Source organism: Rhineura floridana, chromosome 5 (genome assembly GCF_030035675.1).
Source record: "Rhineura floridana isolate rRhiFlo1 chromosome 5, rRhiFlo1.hap2, whole genome shotgun sequence".
NCBI lineage: Eukaryota > Metazoa > Chordata > Lepidosauria > Squamata > Rhineuridae > Rhineura > Rhineura floridana.
Genome location: NC_084484.1, coordinates 44,571,257 through 44,591,688, shown reverse-complemented (window position 1 = coordinate 44,591,688; position 20,432 = coordinate 44,571,257). Strand labels below are relative to the sequence as shown.

At 42.9% G+C, this 20,432-nt stretch overlaps 1 protein-coding gene across 3 annotated transcripts in view; it reads left to right on the top strand.

Moving 5' to 3' along the window:
* Positions 1-20,432, top strand: part of NALCN (sodium leak channel, non-selective) — a 281,346-nt gene that overhangs the window by 93,708 nt on the left and 167,206 nt on the right. For 2 of the 3 annotated variants that reach the window (XM_061629379.1, XM_061629378.1), the window contains 2 exons: positions 14,303-14,445; positions 14,577-14,681. In XM_061629379.1, coding sequence (XP_061485363.1) covers positions 14,303-14,445; positions 14,577-14,681 — 248 coding nt within the window. Of the gene's footprint in view, positions 1-8,683; positions 8,737-14,302; positions 14,446-14,576; positions 14,682-20,432 lie in introns of those variants that run through there. The other variant, XM_061629380.1, reaches the window with a different exon arrangement.

The window sequence follows — 20,432 nt, the reverse complement described above, 5'->3', positions numbered from 1 at the left end:
TCTAGCTCAGTATTGTCTATACTGGCTGGCAGCAGCTCTCCAGGGTTTCAGGTAGGTTCTTTCACAGCCCTACCTAGAGATGCTGGGGATTAAACCTGGGATCTTCTGCTATACCCATAAGCCATGACCCTCACCACGTTTAGCTATATGGCACCCAAATCATTTAGGGCTTTAATGTTGGGACATGTAACTGGACACAAGCATATAGGCAGATCTTTAAGAATTGGTCTAATACAAGCTTGGTTAGTCGTGCCTGTCAGTGCTCTGGCTGCTGCATGCTGCACCAGTTGCTGCATCTGAATAGTCTTAGTTCAAGGGCAGCCTCCCATGGAGTGCATTACAATAGTTCAGTTATTTATTAGAGCATGGGGCACTGCAACCAGGCCGTGAAGGGCAGTGGCTGGTGAACTAGCTGGAGCTGGAAAAAAGGCACCCTTAGCTACCTCTGAAGCTAATAGCAGCTCTGGAGGTGGAGTTGCATCAGTTAATCAGTGCAAAGGAAAGGGGTAATGCTTCGTTTTCCCCATGTTGTGGCCCTTATCCATATCTTTATTTATCTCTCTCTCTCTCTTTGGCCATACACAAAAATGCCACTGGGAGATACAATCATGCATCTCTAACATCTTGCTTTATTTGGCCTCTGATGAGGAACCTGTGCCACTCCAGAGAACAACTCCCATCACCCCCCAGTCATTAGCCATGCTGGCTGAGGCTGATGGGAGTTATCTAACCTCTGGAGTGCCATAGTGGAAGTTCCCCACCCCTGGTTTAGAGAAAGGAAGCAGGAGAGGGCAAGCACGTTCATGATTCTCAAATCCTTAAAAACATTGCTCAGACGAAGAGGAAGAACAATTGTTCATCCTTTTATTTGGTTTTACATTTTTATTGTGATTTTAATCACACAATAGCTAGTGTAGTATAGTGGTTAGAGTATTGGACTGGGACCTGGGAGATCAGGGTTCAAAACCCCACTCAGTCATGAAACTCAGTGGGTGACCTTGGGCTTGTCATTGCCTCCAGCTTAACCTACCTCACAGGAGTGTTGGGAGGATAAAATGAAGAGAGGGAGGAGAACTATGTATGCTGCCTTGAGCTCCTTGGAGGAAAGGTGAGATATAAATGTAATAATAAATAAAATAAAAGTTATTGTTTTCTACCCTGGGACTCAAGTGTAGACTTGTGCCCACTTCTAACCTCTCCGTACTAGTGATTTGTGAGTTCCCACCAACTTGTCCAAAACCAACTGGGCTTTTTTAGTGTTCCTGGTGGGTTTTTTCAACCACGTAGTTGAAATGCTTGAAAACTGCCATTGGTTAAAGAACATCTCTCCATTTTCTCACCAGTCCTCCCTGCTTTTTTCAAACAAAAAATAGCAATATAATCTTATAGATGCCTATGCAGAAGCCCCATTGTCCTCAATGGGCTTTGTTTCCATGTAAGTTTGTATAGGATTGCAGACTGACTCTTACCGTAGATGGTTGAAGGTTACTTGGGAAGAATATTCTCTTCTCAAAAGAGGCTTCACTAGGCCTTTCCTAAGCTGCAAACATTGACAGTGTAGTTTCAAATTAGGGAAGGTTCTTGCATGGTTTCTTCTGTGTGGAAGTGAACCCTCTGCACCACTTTTTTGTTCCTCTCCCTTTCCCAAAGAAGGTTTCTTGAAGGGGTGGAATTAGTCCAGGGGAGATTCTCTCCAGGCCTCAACTGAGGACCTGTCCTAGACCTGCTGTCTGAGATCTTTTTAACTAAAGATGTCACGGATTGAACCCAGAACCTGCTGTATGCAAGCACATGCTCTATGGCCTCTCCACCTTGTGTCTTGACAGTAATAGTTGAACTAGGTAGCTAGCCTCGAGGAGGAGAGAAAGTCCAGGTATAATCTGGTGCTACAGAGTTGTATTTAAATAAAGTCCCACTCACAGTAGACCCACTGAAATTAATAAACCCACATTAGTTATGTCTGTTAGCTTCAATGGGTCTACTCTACTCTGTTTTTCTAAAGATGTTTTTAAGATACTTTGTTTTAATATTTTTAAAGATGTTTTGTTTTAATGTTTTAAAGTTTTGTTTTTAAGATGTTTTAAAGTGCTTTTAGTGGTTTTGTTTGCCATCCTGGACTCTTTCTGGGAGGGGTGGGATATAATAATAATAATAATAATAATAATAATAATAATAATAATAATAATAATAATAATAATAATAATAATAATAATAATAAAATCTGAGTAGGACTAGAACTGAAAACCACACATGATTAGTGTTGTCACTCACTCTGGTCCCTCAGGATTAGGTGATGTAAAAATACATAAATACTAAATGTTATTTAATTGTTCTGAACTATGTATAGTTATAAAAATAGACAAATGGGCAACAGGCAACAGAGAGCTGCCTAGAAGCAGAGACCAGGTCCAAGCCCCATATTGAGTTGGGCTAAGAGAAAAGGGGACTGGGTCTGACTTGAAATGGGGCCAGACTTTTTGAGTGAAAGGGAAGTTTATGTTTTGAGCTCTCTCCTCCCCCCCACCAAAATCTTGCACCACCATTAATTCCCTACCCTACTGTGGTCTGGCAGGGCATCTTATCCATAGAGAGCCTGAGAGAAAAACATTCTGGTGTGTGTGTTATTGTGGGGAGAGGGAATGAGCTGTTGTGTCTCATTTTGTCACAGCACAGAGTCACAACATAACACATGGCTTTATAAGAATGGGAAAGCTATGGAAATCTGAAGAAAATAAAGCATCCCTGAGGTGAAAATGGAAGCTCCTGTTTTGAAAAGTGATATAAAACAAACATAGAACACCAGCTATCTTCTGCCTTGTCACCTCTCATCCCAGACAGGGCAGGGTGGCACTGTGTGGTATGGTATAGTTTATTTATATCCTACATTTTGGGCCCAAAGCCCTCCAAAGCAGTGATCCATATGGAGGGATGCAGCTGGAACTAGCAAGAGCCCTGGCAGTAGCAGAACTGGCTGTTGCAAGCATCCATCAACACTGTTACCTCAGGCAGTAATGTTTACTTTCAGTATTAGGCCTGACAGATACTTCATTCATTCATCCTGAACAATTTTTATGTCTTTGTTGCACTCAAGAGACAGAAATGTCTATCAGAATTATGGTAACTATGTGCATTGCTTGTTTATCTCTAAAATAATACTTTTATAGAGGAGGAGGAGTTGTTCTAAAGGTCATGCTCCTCAAAAAGTAGAAGTTATCTCTTCTGTGAAAATGTTTTGTGATTATAAGAGTTTTCACTTAACACCTCATTTTTTTCTCCGTGTAGTGCAGGATTCAGAATGGTGCTGGACATTTGTAAAACAAACTGTTTCTTTATAAAGCATCTCTAAATGTTTTTGCAGTGCATAAGGAGAGATTGGGCTGTCAGTCCCAAACACCAAAAGAGTAAATAAAGAAACATTAACACTGTCCCATTTCTCTAAAAGCTGGCATAGCTTACTGTTTGTTCCATGCATAAAGAACATGCTCGCCACCTAGTGGCACTCATGAAGTTTTATAAGTTAATATAGAGAGAACCTATGTATTGAGGAGAGGGGCAGTTTTATTGTATTTTTTTCCAAACAACTGTGTGCTCTGACAGCAATGTCCTGTGCTGGCTTAAATTAAACCTTTTGGAGTGCTCTCTCTCTCTCTCTCTCTCTCTCTCTCAAATAATTAAATATATCATTCTGCTCAGCAGGGTGGTGTATAACAAAAATATAAATGTACATATCACAAACTTTGCAGGTTTAACAATAACAAAAATACCAATCAATTTAAATCCAGTTTGAATAACTGATCATCTCATCCAGCAATTCACTCTAGTGTTCCAAAACTCAGTAGCCCTTTTCAGAATGGATCAGACATTGTATCATAATGTGACTAGGGAGTGAACAGTGAATTAACTGGCCTTTTGATGTTGCGCATGGCACCTTGCCCCACCTCCTGGTGTCCATGAATACAGCTATGGAACTCCAATCATTCTGGGTCCAAGATCCCAAGGAAGCCTTCAGATCTATAGTTGTACACATGAAGGGTTTCCCTTTTGCAGATATCCCTGGATGCTACAGGGCAGGGCAAACTGGGATGTGCAACACCAAGGAAGGGATTTGCCAGCCTGGGCCCATTCACATGTTGATACAGCACGTGAGTGGTTCTTTTGAAGGGGGCTAGTTATAATGTACTGATCTGAAAAAATTACATTTAACACAGCCATGCTACTAGTGAGGTCTAATGGAGGGAGGGGGAGAAAATGCTGATATGATGGCACCTTTAATGAATGAGAATGTTAGTCCATCTATCTCAGGAGTATCTTCTTTGACAGTTAGAGACTCTCTAGGTCTCAGATGGAGGGGGCTTTCCTAGACCTCTGTCCAAGACCCTTTTAAGTGGAGATGCCAAGGGCTGAACGCAGAGCCTCTTACACTCAAGACATGTGCTCTACTGCTGAGCTATGACTCCTTTATCTAATGATGAATAAGATCAAGATTATCCTTTGGGATAAAAACTGTATTTTGCATGTCAAAATGTGCTGCATGTATTTTAAGAGTAATTGGATCTATTCACTACCGTACAATTCCATTTTGCAAGCATTTGGTGATACTTGCTAGATAACCCGGTGGTAAGTAGAGTTTGCAAATATTCCCTCGCTAGTGCTATTACAGAGCAGAACCCAAACATTAAATATTTTCTCATCTTTCAGATAGTTAGGATTTGTATCTAGCCTCATTCTGGCAATCCTGTGCTATGAGATTAGTATAATAGAAATACAGAAAAACCAGTTGGGACTGTTTTCAGCCCCAGAGAAATCTGCTTAATCTAAAAAGATACCAATATACTGGAGACTCACAGTCCCTAAATGGATAGGGACACCAACATTGATGTGGGAGGTACCCATGTGATTTAGAACTTTGACCACAACTGATGTCACATGGAAGATGGAGCACAGGGGGTGGGTGGGATGACTTTGAAGCAAGCTTTGGAGCTCTAGAGGCAGAGCTTATGTTGTTCTTGGTTCTTATGAGTAATCTGAAGCCATATTTCCATTATTGGCAGATTTCTATTATATATGTTGGAGAGCTAAAGCATTTCCTATTTTTGTGCCCAACACCTGGTCAATGGAAGTTTTTCTCTGAAATTGAGTTTCATTCTTTGGGGGTAGACCCTTGGATGCTTAACCTGATGGGCAAGATGCTTGTGAAATTTCAGGCTCCATTTTTTTTGTCATGTGCAAAGCAGGGAAGGGCTAAAATGTCTATCAAGAGCACGTCTCAGCATTTTCACTTCAGAAGGAAATTAAATTAACTCTTGTCACCTTCCCCAGGATATAATCTCAAAGCAGTTATTATCCCCAAGGCTGTCCCCTGCACTAGGAAGAAAAGAACACTAGAGAAAGAAAGCTATATCAATCTACCAGAGGTAAAAAAAAGTGGGGAAGGTAGGCAGAAAAAGAAGAAAAAAGCAATAGTGGTTCAGTACTCTCAGACAGGAATCTTCCACTTTCTTTAGATAGCGTTTCTGTTATTTGGTGTGACCTTTCCAGCTGCATGAAAAGGTCTCTGGCTGAAGTGTTCATTTTGCATTGTTCTTTGTTCTTTAGTTGCTGTTGTTATATTCAGCATTTAGTAATGGTGCATTCAGATGTAACACCAAGCCATGGTTTGGTGCTGTGAGGAAGAGTGAGGATGAGTATTGGGCTCATGTGCTGGTTCCTTCTGCTGTTCTTCCCTCTTTTCCTTGTGTACTGAGATTATAAAATTTTGGTGTCTTGTCTGTGGCAAACTACAGTTTGCCATTTTATCTGAATAAGCAAACTACGGTTTGCAGTTGCCTGCAAAACAACATTACAGAGCCTTTTTGAGAACCTGGTTGATAGACAGTCTCGAACAATTAGATAAAACAGCAAACTTTGGTTAGCCACAAACTGGTACTGGAGGTTTCTAATCTCTGTATGCAAGAGTACAAAGCTCCTTCTCATAATGCCAAAACATGGTGTAAATATCAGTTGTGGAAAGGTGTCATGCAGGTTGTGTGTAGTAAATGTCCGCTCACTCTTTCCCAGCAAAGCTGATGGACCCTAGTAAGTAAAAAACAGTTGTAAAAGCACAAGTGGTGGTTGAAGAATTAACTACACACTCCTGAAGATGTACTAATGATTTGAATGGAAATGGACTGCGATCCTGACTTATGGCGACCCTATGAATAGGGTTTTCATGGTAAGCGGTATTCAGAGGGGGTTTACCATTGCCTCCCTCTGAGGCTAGTCCTCCTCAGCTGGCTAGGGCCTGCTCAGCTTGCCACAGCTGTACAAGCCAGCCCCTTCCTTGTCCACAACTGCCAGCTGGGGGGCAACTGGGCTCCTTGGGACTATGCAGCTTGCCCACGGCTGCACAGGTGGCAGAGCACGTAACCCCTGAGCCACTCACTGTGGGGGTGATCTTTTAGCTAGCCCTTGACACCGAGGAGACACGAGCAGGGATTTGACTCAGACTCTGGACTCCCAGCCAGGCTCTCCTCCCCACTGTGCTCAATTAACAATTCAATTGTTTTCTGTTCCTTCCTAATTCTCCATCAACTTAATTTTTCTACTCTTACCATTTCCTGAGTTAAATAACAATCCTGCTTTAATACTAGATGTGATTGAACATGTTCAAAGGGTTTGAATCTTTGTATTCTAAAGAAATCTAGCATGTTTGCAAATTTGGTTTTCATCTTATTCTTGCAGCAACAGTGTCTTCTTCATGCTGCAGTTGATCTATGTCTCAATGCAGACAAAATAATCTGTCCCACTTCCCCCCACCCCCCAGCTAACGGCAAGTGAAATGTTCTGCTTTTATTATATTCATTTGTCTTATGGGAAGAATCCATTTGCATCGTCATCCCCTTTGAGGCTAATGTGAGTTTTACTGAGGGAATCCAATCCTCCTTTTTTTTACCCTGGGCAGTTATTGAATGTCCTTTTCATTAAAATGTCCTTATAAGTTTGTTTTCCTCTGGAGTGAGCACAGATCTGCAGTTGTCTTACAGTAGTTTCTCCCATAGACTATGAACTACATGAGAAATGAACATAAGTTGGGAAGACTGGCCTCCTGTGTTACTTGCAGCCTTCTCTCCATGTTTCTCTACGCTCGTTGAGGATCCAGCAATGTTAATGTGCCACCTTTATCATGAATTAGATTGGCTTTATTTATTTTATTTATTCTTTTATTTATTACATTTATATCCCACATTTCCCCCCAAGGTCCTCAAAGTGGTGTACATGGTTCTCCCCTCTTAATTTTATCCTCACAACGCTGCGTGGTAGGCTAGGCTGAGAGGCAGTGACTGGCACAAGGTCACCCAGTGAGCTTCATGGCTGAGTGGGGATTCAAACCCTGGTCTCCCAGGTCCCAATCTGATGCTCTGACCATAACACCACACTGGCTTTCTATCACATTTTAGATTTGCGTATACTGCCTTAGCAGTGATGCCACATCAAATCTGGAATTTGTAGCCAACAGAGAGTTGTCAGGTCTGGAGTGTTGGAGTTCAGTTCATTTTTGTTGTTGTTATGTGCCTTCAAGTCGATCACGACTTATGGCAGCCCTATGAATCAGCGACCTCCAATAGCATCTGTCGTGAACCACCCTGTTCAGATCTTGTAAGTTCAGGTCTGTGGGTTCCTTTATGGAACCAATCCATCTCTTGTTTGGCCTACCTCTTTTTCTACTCTCTTCTGTTTTTCCCAGCATTATGGTGTTTTCTAGTGAATCATGTCTTCTAATGATGTGTCCAAAGTATGATAACCTCAGTTTCATCATTTTAGCTTCTAGTGACAGTTCTGGTTTAATTTGTTCTAACATCCAATTATTTGTCTCTTTCTCAGTCCATGGTATGCGCAAAGTTCTTCTCCAACACCACATTTCGAATGAGTTGATTCTTATCCACTTTTTTCACTGTCCAACTTTCACATCCATACATAGAGATCGGAAATACCATGGTCTGAATGATCCTGACTTTAGTGTTCAGTGATACACCTTTGCATTTGAGGACCTTTTCTAGTTCTCTCATAGCTGCCCTCCCCAGTCCTAGCCTTCTTCTGATTTATTTCATTTATTCAGTTCATTTATATGGGCAAATAAAAAAAAAGACAGCTTTAATTGCTAGGTACTTATTTTGATATCTTGGTCAATAAGATTTTTTTGCTCTTTTAACTATTTCAACTTTGTGCGCTGGGAAGCAGATCTACACTTTCTGTAGCAGTCGTGTTTGCTATGGATGCAGTTTTGCACAGGTTTTTCCTACCATAAATATAACGGTTTGGTTCACAGACTCTTAATTGTTAGGGGCTTGTTTCCTCCCCTGCACCGCACATTCAGGAGCAGGAGATGAGAAAAGCCCTCATGCCCATTAAACCATACTTTATTTTAAACAGTGGTTTAATATGTGTGAACTGGGCCAAAGTATGAATGACAAATGTGCATCTAAAATACTCACATGCACATTCTTATGTAATCGACCCTCCCAGATGTGTGTATACAAGTGTTCATGAATGTACAATAGCTGCAGGAAGCATGGAGGTGCTCTGAGTGCAAGTGTTGCAACTTTTTTTATTATTAGTGGTGGGATACACTTACATTTTATAGATGAAGTTGTTGACACCAGTGGATACACTTACATTTTACAGGTGAAGTTACAGAGATAAAGTTAAGTGAGAAGAGCCCTCCATTATATAGTTTCTGCTGTTAAAGGAACCGGAAAGGTCAGTATAAAAATTTACAAACCTACTGAAAGTGCTCTAGAAATAGCTAATGTTTATGACTGATTTGAAAGAGAGGGAATTAATGGTGGCCTTAGCAAGGTTCTCTATAATACCTTTGCAACATCTGAAAGCGGTAAAGGATCTTGTGATGGAAGCAGTAGCAGTGACAAATCTTCTGGCATCTCTTTTGTATCTTAACCCAACTTTCCTTTTGATATTTAAAATCTATGCAGTCTGTCATCCTATGTTGCTTTAATTAGAATGTAGAAAACCCCCAGCCTCCATTTCTCATTCTTATACACAGTATCACACACACACACATGTGTGTGCATTTCCATGTGCAGTCTTCCCAATTTTGCATTTGTTTTTCTGTAACTCTGCAACAACTGTTGAACTTCATCTGAGAGGAGGAGGACGATTGCAGGGCTCAGTAAAAATCCCTAGTGATTTCTTTGACACCATAATTAAGAGTAATTAAAACCTTGAAGCTTCAAAGTCTGCCTACATATCCAGAAATAAAACATCCCATATTTAATTATGCTCAGACAATATGATAAGTTTGGGGGTGGGGGCTTTTCATCTCTTCTCCAGGATACAGAGGTAGAACTGATGGACAGATTGCAATAGATAGGTACCACTATAGACATGTTTCACCTTCACAATAGATGTTTGTCAATTTTACCCCCTTTAGCAGACAGCTTTCTTAAGTAGATGCAAGGACATCATGAGAATGAAAAAAATCAAGGCCAGAATCAGAGATTTTGAAATCATAATAACTCCTGTTCAAAAATAGCAGGCACTATTTTTCAAATATCATCATGAAATAAATATTTTCAAGAATGTCTGAATACTTGCTTTATATTTGCAGAAGGTTTTGATTTGACCTTCTGATACACACACCTATTCAGTCATTTTAAGGGATGTTTTTAATGCCCCACCAATACCACATCACACCATCCATCCTGAAGTAATACTTCATATTACAAATGTCTATTTCGAATCATTTATTTTAATTGCTCTTGACAGAAACATTAAGAGGCTGTTGCATGTTTCTGTGGAAGAAAAAATGTAAGTGAAAAAAATGTTTTAACATGAGAGAAGAGACAGAAAAAAATTGATTAGTAATCACCACAGACATATAAATGTTAGATTACCACAATGCACTCTACGTGGGGCTGCCTTTGAAGACGGTTCGGAAACTGCATCTTGTGCAAAATGCAGTGGCCAGATTGGTAACAGGGACCAGAGGGTCCGAACATATAAAACCGATTCTGGCCCGCTTGCATTGGCTGCCTGTATGTTTCCAAGCTCAATTCAAGGTGCTGGTTTTGACCTATAAAGCCTTACACGGCTTGGGACCACAATACCTGATGGAATGCCTCTCCCGATACGAACCCACCCGTACACTATGTTCAAAATCAAAGGCCCTCCTCCGGGTGCCTACTCCAAGGGAAGCTGGGAGTCTGGCAACAAGGGAGAGGGCCTTCTCAGTGGTGGCCCCCAAATTATGGAATGATCAACCTGATGAGGTGCACCTGGCGCCAACACTGTTATCTTTTCGGCGCCAGGTCAAGACTTTCCTCTTCTCCCAGGCATTTTAGCATGTGTTTTAAATTGTTTTTATATTGTTTTAAATTTTAAAATTGTGTTTTAAATTTTTTAAAATATGTGTTTTAAATTGTATATTTGTTTTAATGTTTTTGATTGCTGTAAACCGCCCAGAGAGCTTTGGCTATGGGGTGGTATACAAGTGCAATGAATGAATGAATGAATGAATGTATATGTGGGTAGGTAGGTAGGTAGGTAGGTAGGTATATGTTCTGGAAGGCCAAGTGAATGAGGGAACTTGGTCTAAGCAAGAAGCCAAAAGAAAGATCAGTGGGCTGGAGCTCCAGGTGACCTGTTTAGCCCTTTGTAAGATCCATTGTGGATCAGCACTTTCTCATAAGGGTGGACAATATGACAACCATGGCATATCTAAACAAAAAGGAAAGGATGCTTTTGTGAGCTGTTCAGTGAGAAGCCTGTGAGGTCATGGTCTGGGTGGAGGCTCAACTCACTTCCATCAAAGTCAAGCGGCTGGTGGGGGTGACCAATAAAGTAGTAGCCTGATTGAGCTGGTCAGCCATTCAGGAAGCAAAGTGGTCCCTCCACCTGGAGATCTTCCAAACAGTGATAAAGTATTTCAGAATACTAATAGTGGAGGTGTTTACCAGTCAGTCAGACAAACAGATGTACAGATTCATGTCAAGATTTGCCTGCACTGGAAACAAGCTGGCTCATAGGACTCCTGTCAAAATGATTTTGAAAGTGATAAGACAAATCAAGCTTCAGGAAGCAGAGATCATACTGATAGTACCTCATTGGCCCAGGGAACCGTGTCTCGGCCCAATACTCAATCTGCAAGCCCATATCCTCTAGCTGGGTGTGGAAGTAGGCTCTCGATCTCCAGTCACCCTCATATCTGCAGATTCTTGAGGGAGCAACCTTGTTAAGCCCTCAGTAGTCCACTGATTTCATAGCTGGAACCTCAATTGGGGCCCATACACTTACAGAGTCTCCCTTTTAGCCTGTGGCTAAGATCTTACTAAGGGAAGTGAGCTTGAATGCCATATTTTTAAGTGGAGATTTCATAGGGCACTTCAATTCTATTTGGACAGAACTCTTTGGATAACAAAGTCTCAAAATACAGTCTACCTTGCTGGCCCCAGGACTGCACCTCTGAGTCCTATAAGTCCATGGGTAAATCACCTCCAATTGGAATTACAGCTTTTTCAGTAAAGGGAGCAGCAGCCTCTACAGCCTTTTGTAGCAGGGCTTTTTTGGTTCACTCTTTTAACCATCATTACAAGATGAATCTTCTAGCAGTGTGTGATGCACCCTTTGTCAGGAGAGCCTTACAGAAGGTTTTGTCTATTTAAAAGCCTACACCTCAGAACCACTACTACTTTGATTATGCTTTTCTATATCCCAAAGCATCTTAAACAGTGGGCCAAATACTCTCCTTATTTTGCTAAAGAGACCAGGAGTTTTCTTACCAGAAATGTCCTGTTTTAGGAGAAGTAAGGAGGGCATTTGGCCCACTGTTTCTTCTCAGGTGTGTAGGTTTCATTCTTCTGAATGATAGGTTATACATGGGAAGGTAGATAAAGTCCCTGGAGTTGTCCCTAGCCTTCCTTGCATTGTTTTGATTACCTTTTCTTCCTTAATGGGATCTCTAGGAGGTTTCCCTAGTATTCTTTTATCAAGTTTGTCTTTTTTTCTAATTTATTAAGTTGGCTAATTGTTATATGTCAATGAGGTTCTTGCTCTTCTAGTTGTTCTGGGAGTTGGACCACTCCCTCTACAGCCCTGCAAGCCAGCCCTGCCTCCTGCTGGTGCTCCTAGGGGTGCAATACCAAAGGACTTCAAATACCATCTTTACTCTGTCCAGAACAATACATTTATGGGAAGAAAATTTCTACTTTAAGTGCTATATGAACAAATGTTGGATGTCTGTAAATTCCCTTTCCTCTTTTCTCCTCTGGTACAGCTATGAGAAGATTCTGTGTTCAACTAACCACAGTTTGTCATTATGTCAAACCGGGGACAAATTGTGGTCAGTCTTAACTGCGGTCTACCTAAATAAACCAAGCCTCAGTTTCCAGTTCAGACATGACAATATGCTTCCAATCTCCTCCTTGCAGCCATGTAGAAGGAACATGTAGAAGGAAGAGGAGCACGTTTGAGTTCACCATAGTTTAGCATTACATATGAAACAGGCCACTCTGAACTATCTCTTTTAATCACATTTATGCACCTTCACAATTGTAAAGGCATGCATAGATGGCACAGCAATTGCCAAGGCAAGCAAAATAGATCTGTCATACTGTGTAACCTGTCTGCTTCCACTCAGCCAATATGGTGTAGCCATTGTAGGAGAGTGCTAGACTTGTGACCAATGTTCAGCCATTATTCTCACTGCATCAAGGGCTTTGTCAACCTATCCTAGAGATACTGAGAGGATAAAATGAGAACTCAATGTATGGCACCTGAGGGGTCACCGGTGTGGCACCCATGGGCACACATGTGCTCACAGAGGCCTTCCCTGCTGCCTCCAGGGTCCCTTCTACCACCACTCCCCTTGATGAAATTAGGTTTGAAAGATGCATTCTATTATAGCCAATACAATAGATTGCAGTATGTATATGGTGCTCCCAACAGGTTCTCCTGTTTCCTGATGTGCCCATGGACTCAAAAAGGTTTGAAAATTTAAAGGAGCAGGATGCAATTGTGCCAAATAAATCTCAGGCATATATGTTTGTGATGTTTCTGTGAAGATTATTTGTAGCACTGTTTTTGCCTCTTACAGCTGGTATAGCACAATGGGGAGGAGAGCCTGGCTGGGAGTCCAGAGTCTGTGAGTTCAAATCCCCGCTCGTGTCTCCTGGGTGTCAAGGGCCAGCTAAAGATCACCCCACAGTGAGTGGTTCAGGGGTTACATGCCCTGCCACCTGTGCAGCCGTGGGCAAGCTGCATAGTCCCAAGGAGCCCAGTTGCCCCCCAGCTGGCAGTTGTGGACAAGGAAGGGGCTGGCTTGTACAGCTGTGGCAAGCTGAGCAGGCCCTAGCCAGCTGAGGAGGACTAGCCTCAGAGGGAGGCAATGGTAAACCCCCTCTGAATACCGCTTACCATGAAAACCCTATTCATAGGGTCGCCATAAGTCGGGATCGACTTGAAGGCAGTCCATTTCCATTTTTTTGCGTCTTGCAGTCTCTCTCCTGTCAATATTGTGCCATGCAGATCTCTTGCATCTTGGTGAGAGTGGCTGATCTCTGGGTAACTGCAAAAATCCATTGTTCTGCTGATGAAATACCCTGAATTGGTTTATGACACAGCAACACTAACACAAGCACAGACATAATTGATGTTTTGCCATTGATTTGACCTGTTCTGAACAAGTTGTGTGGCAAAGTAGTTGATAAAACTGGACCGTTGGGCAAGCAAAATATCTAATTTGTCATATGTACCTTAATTGTATGAGATTAATATTTTTTTGTGTTGAATTGTATGAGATTAATATTTTTAGCCATCACGATGGGTTAAAGAATGTATATTGAGACCCAAAGGAATTCCTTTTTTTTACTAGACTTTTCAAGGCCTTTTCCTGGCAAAAGATCCTCCATGGCGCAGAGTGGTAAGCGGCGGTAACGCAGCCGAAGCTCTGCTCACGGCCGGAGTTTGATTCCAACGAAAGAAGGAAGTCGAATCTCCGGTAAAAGGTGTCGAGGTCCACTCAGCCTTCCATCTATCCGTGGTCGGTAAAATGAGTACCCGGCATATGCTGGGGGGTAAAGAAAGGCCGGGGAAGGAACTGGCAATCCCACCCCATATATACTGTCTGCCTAGTAAACGTCGCAAGACATCACCCTAAGAGTTGGAAATGACTCACACTACAAGTACAGGGACACCTTTACCTTTTTTTTCATGGCAAAAAAGTAAAATGAAGTAAAGGGGTTGACTGTTAATTTTGAAAATGCTTTTTTTAACATTTGCACTGAATATATATTTCATTTTCCATTTACAGGGACAAGCATATTTACTGTTTACGAAGCTGCTTCTCAAGAAGGCTGGGTCTTCCTGATGTACCGAGCAATTGACAGCTTCCCCCGATGGCGCTCATACTTCTATTTCATCACTTTAATTTTCTTCCTTGCTTGGCTTGTTAAGGTACTGTAGAAGAGGTTTTGGCAAACCTGCTCAGAATATAAATCATGCTAGAGTGGGCTTCCTCTCCCCCCTTTCTATCTGTGTATTTCACTGTAAACTATTGTTTTTAAACATATACAATTCTTTTGTAGAATGTATTTATTGCTGTCATCATTGAGACATTTGCTGAAATCCGTGTGCAGTTTCAACAAATGTGGGGATCCAGGAGCAGCACTACTTCAACAGCTACTACACAGGTAGATATTGCTAATTGTTTAAATTCCCTTTCGAGATATATGAAGTCCTGCTTTGTCCTATTGTATGTTTACCAGTGTATTTCAACAGTTATGTGTAGGATGCAAATGCAGCATTGGATTACAAAGCCTGTACGTTCTACTGTCTATAAGTTTATCCATGTAATTTACTTTGTCAGTCTTTTTTGGATACCAAATGAATTCATTTTTTTGTTTTTGCAACTGCACTAGCCTGAGGGACTGCTAGCTGAGGAAGGAGGGGACGAACTCCCGTAGGTGTAGGAAAGCAGTAGTAGCTAAGGCTCTCACATATGCTGGAACTGGGAAAGCGACAAGAGAGAGAAAACAGAGGAAAATATGGTGCTGTAAAATGAAGATATGAAAACGAAAGTTCTCCAGAGAAAAGATATAAGTGGAAGACAAGAACCTGCTTGCCTTCCTTGCTTTAACACTGTTGAGGCATCAGTGTTATGTAATTAGCTAGAAGTGAAATTAAAGCAGAGGTTCTGCACAGTATTTAATATGATTCTGTGCTATCAAATAATGCCCTTCACACTGGTCAAGACCCTTCTATAATGTTTACTCACAAGTGAGCCTAATTCAGCAAAGTCCTTTCCAGTGTTCATTAAAAGTTTCCTGTTTGCAGGTCCTGCTGATGGTATTGCTTCCTGTTGGTGGTAGCAGTAACTTAAGAACATAAGAACATAAGAACATAAGAAGAGCCTGCTGGATCAGGCCAGTGGCCCATCTAGTCCAGCATCCTGTTCTCACAGTGGCCAACCAGGTGCCTGGGGGAAGCCCGCAAGCAGGACCCGAGTGCAAGAACACTCTCCCCTCCTGAGGCTTCCGGCAACTGGTTTTCAGAAGCATGCTGCCTCTGACTAGGGTGGCAGAGCACAGCCATCATGGCTAGTAGCCATTGATAGCCCTGTCCTCCATGAATTTATCTAATCTTCTTTTAAAGCCGTCCAAGCTGGTGGCCATTACTGCATCTTGTGGGAGCAAATTCCATAGTTTAACTATGCGCTGAGTAAAGAAGTACTTCCTTTTGTCTGTCCTGAATCTTCCAACATTCAGCTTCTTTGAATGTCCACAAGTTCTAGTATTATGAGAGAGGGAGAAGAACTTTTCTCTATCCACTTTCTCAATGCCATGCATAATTTTATACACTTCTATCATGTCTCCTCTGACCCGCCTTTTCTCTAAACTAAAAAGCCCCAAATGCTGCAACCTTTCCTCATAAGGGAGTCGCTCCATCCCCTTGATCATTCTGGTTGCCCTCTTCTGAACCTTTTCCAACTCTATAATATGCTTTTTGAGATGAGGCGACCAGAACTGTACACAGTATTCCAAATGCGGCCGCACCATAGATTTATACAATGGCATTATGATATCGGCTGTTTTATTTTCAATACCTTTCCTAATTATCGCTAGCATGGAATTTGCCTTTTTCACAGCTGCCGCACACTGGGTCGACATTTTCATCGTGCTGTCCACTACAACCCCGAGGTCTCTCTCCTGGTCGGTCACCGCCAGTTCAGACCCCATGAGCGTATATGTGAAATTCAGATTTTTTGCTCCAATATGCATAATTTTACACTTGTTTATATTGAATTGCATTTGCCATTTTTCTGCCCATTCACTCAGTTTGGAGAGGTCTTTTTGGAGCTCTTCACAATCCCTTTTTGTTTTAACAACCCTGAACAATTTAGTGTCATCAGCAAACTTGGCCACTTCACTGCTCACTCCTAATTCTAGGTCATTAATGAACAAGTTGAAAAGTACAGGTCCCAATACCGATCCTTGAGGGACTCCACTTTCTACAGCCCTCCATTGGGAGAACTGTCCGTTTATTCCTACTCTCTGCTTTCTGCTTCTTAACCAATTTCTTATCCACAAGAGGACCTCTCCTCTTATTCCATGACTGCTAAGCTTCCTCAGAAGCCTTTGGTGAGGTACCTTGTCAAACGCTTTTTGAAAGTCTAAGTACACTGTGTCCACTGGATCACCTCTATCTATATGCTTGTTGACACTCTCAAAGAATTCTAATAGGTTACTGAGACAGGACTTTCCCTTGCAGAAGCCATGCTGGCTCTGCTTCAGCAAGGCTTGTTCTTCTATGTGCTTAGTTAATCTAGCTTTAATAATACTTTCTACCAGTTTTCCAGGGACAGAAGTTAAGCTAACTGGCCTGTAATTTCCGGGATCCCCTCTGGATCCCTTTTTGAAGATTGGCGTTACATTTGCCACTTTCCAGTCCTCAGGCACGGAGGAGGACCCGAGGGACAAGTTACATATTTTAGTTAGCAGATCAGCAATTTCACCTTTGAGTTCTTTGAGAACTCTCGGGTGGATGCTATCTGGGCCCGGTGATTTGTCAGTTTTTATATTGTCCATTAAGCTTAGAACTTCCTCTCTCGTTACCACTATTTGTCTCAGTTCCTCAGAATCCCTTCCTGCAAATGTTAGTTCAGGTTCAGGGATCTGCCCTATATCTTCCACTGTGAAGACAGATGCAAAGAATTCATTTAGCTTCTCTGCAATCTCCTTATCGTTCTTTAGTACACCTTTGACTCCCTTATCATCCAAGGGTCCAATCGTTTCCCTAGATGGTCTCCTGCTTTGAATGTATTTATAGAATTTTTTGTTGTTGGTTTTTATGTTCTTAGCAATGTGCTCCTCAAATTCTTTTTTAGCATCCCTTATTGTCTTCTTGCATTTCTTTTGCCAGAGTTTGTGTTCTTTTTTATTTTCTTCATTCGGACAAGACTTCCATTTTTTGAAGGAAGACTTTTTGCCTCTAAGAGCTTCCTTGACTTTGCTCGTTAACCATGCTGGCATCTTCTTGGCCCTGGTGGTACCTTTTCTGATCTGCGGTATGCACTCCAGTTGAGCTTCTAATATAGTGTTTTTAAACAACTTCCAAGCATTTTCGAGTGATGTGACCCTCTGGACTTTGTTTTTCAGCTTTCTTTTTACCAATCCCCTCATTTTTGTGAAGTTTCCTCTCTTGAAGTCAAATGTGACCGTGTTGGATTTTCTTGGCAATTGGCCAGTTACATGTATGTTTAATTTAATAGCACTGTGGTCACTGCTCCCAATCGGTTCAACAACACTTACATCTTGCACCAGGTCCCGGTCCCCACTGAGGATTAAGTCCAGGGTTGCCGTCCCTCTGGTCGGTTCCATGACCAACTGGTCTAGGGAATAGTCATTTAGACTATCTAGAAACTTTGCTTCTTTGTCATGACTGGAACACATATGCAGCCAGTCTATGTCGGGTAGTTGAAGTCACCCATTACTACCACATTTCCTAGTTTGGATGCTTCCCCAATTTCATATCTCATCTCAAGGTCTCCCTGAGCATTTTGATCAGGGGGACGATAGATCGTTCCCAGTATTAAGTCCCTCCTGGGGCATGGTATCACCACCCACAACGATTCTGTGGAGGAGTCTGCCTCTTTTGGGGTTTCGAGCTTGCTGGATTCAATGCCTTCTTTCACGTATAGAGCGACTCCGCCACCAATACGTCCTTCCCTGTCCTTCCGATATAGTTTATATCCAGGGATAACCTTATCCCACTGGTTTTCTCCATTCCACCAGGTCTCCGTTATGCTCACTATATCAATGCTCTCCTCTAAGACCAAGCACTCCAGTTCTCCCATCTTGGTTCGCAGGCTCCTAGCATTAGCGTACAGGCACTTGTAAGCAGTGTCTCTCTTCAAGTGTCTTTGGCACTTGTGGTTAGGCCTGTGGTAATTTTGCTCTTCTGAATTTATATCCTGTGCCCCTGCTCTCACAATGCCTACTTCTAGGCCTACCCCTTTTAAAATTTCATCATTTCTTTGGTTTTTGGTTTTTACCCCAGGGGGGAGGTTTATTCCGAACCGGACCTTTCTCAGCTCCTGTCGGGTTTCCCCCCTCAGTCAGTTTAAAAGCTGCTCTGCCACCTTTTTAATTTTAAGTGCCAGCAGTCTGGTTCCATTCTGGTTCAAGTGGAGCCCGTCCCTTTTGTACAGGCCCGGCTTGTCCCAAAATGTTCCCCAGTGCCTAACAAATCCAAACCCTTCCACCCGACACCATCGTCTCATCCACGCATTGAGACTGCGAAGCTGGGCCTGTCTGGCTGGTCCTGCGCGTGGAACCGGTAGCATTTCAGAGAAAGCCACCTTGGAGGTCCTGGCTTTCAGCATCCTACCTAGCAACCTAAATTTTGCTTCCAGGACCTCACGGCTGCATTTCCCCATGTCGTTGGTGCCAACGTGCACCACGACCACTGACTCCTTCCCAGCACTGTTTACCAACCTATCTAAACGACGGGCGATATCCGCAACTTTCGCACCAGGCAGGCAAAACACCTTGCGGTCTACACGCCCATCACACACCCCACTGTCTATGTTCCTAATGATCGAATCACCCACTACAAGTATCCCTCCACCCCCTGGAGATATATCCTCGGCACGAGAGGATAGCTGCTCATCCCCCAATGAATGGGTCCCTTCTAAGGGATCGTTTCCCTCTTCCTCAGCTGGATGCTCTCCTTCCCCGAGACCATCGTTGTCCATGATAGCAGGAGAGCTATCATCGTTGGAGTGGGACACAGCTATAACGTCCCTGAAGGCCTCCTCCACACACCTCTCTGCCTCTCTCAGCTTTTCCAGGTCCGCCACCTTGGCCTCAAGGAAATGAAGTCGTTCCCGGAGAGCCAGGAGCTCATTGCACCGAGAGCATACCCACGACTTCTGTCCAACAGGCAGATAGTCGTACATGCTGCAGGCGGTGCAAAACACTGGAAAGCCCCCACACCCCTGCTGGCTTCTTACCTGCATAGTTTTGTTTAAGGTTTATTATGTCAATGGGTTGGAGACTGCGGTTTAGTTGAGGTCAGGGAACAGACGGGCAGAGTAGGGGGCCCTGGCCTCCTCGCCCTGCTGCCGAACTCGCTCTGCTGCTTAACTCGCCTTGACGCTTCGTCAGCTGGGGCTCCCTCTAGCTCGTGGAGCAGGCTCCCTCGCTAGGGTGCTCTGACTTTATATGTGTGGCTGGTTCCTCCCAGCTACTGCTGCCAGCCAATGATGTGTTACTTGAGGCTGATGGCTATCAGCTGGGGCTTAACTCTTTAGTATTCTCTCAGGCTTCCTTCCTGAGTGAGGGGCGGGGCTGTTTAAGCTTTTGGCTGCTTTTAATCTCAGCAAAGGGCTGTGCCTTCCAGGCAAGTCTTTTGTGTTTGTTGTTTTCCCACCTAGAACAGCCTGACCTTTCTTTAACCTAGGGAAACAGAGCTTGTGGTTGTGTTTCAGGAAGGCTGAAGCTGCCCTTTTTAGCAAGGACTGAGCTGACTCTCTCCCTGTATGTATCGGTGGAGTTTCCTTTTCCCCCTTCTCTCCGACTGGAATTTAGCCTTGTTTACAGTGTCCCCTGAAGCTTTCCTGCTAGGGTGGTGTTGAAAACTAGCTTTCTATGGGCTTCCTTCTCCTAGGATCTGTCTCCTAAGATATAGGTCCTTTCAGGATTTGGCTCCTAGCTCAGGGTGACCTTGGGCTGCCCTTATTAGTTATTGCTCTGAGCTGTTTTACTTCAATTAAGTAATGGAATAAATGGGAGCTACTTACCCTCTTTTCGCTCTGCTGCTTAACTCGCCTTGATGCTTCGTCAGCTGGGCCCTTGACGCTTCGTCAGCTGGGCCCTTGACGCTTCGTCAGCTGGGCCCTTGACGCTTCGTCAGCTGGGGCTCCCTCTAGCTCGTGGAGCTTT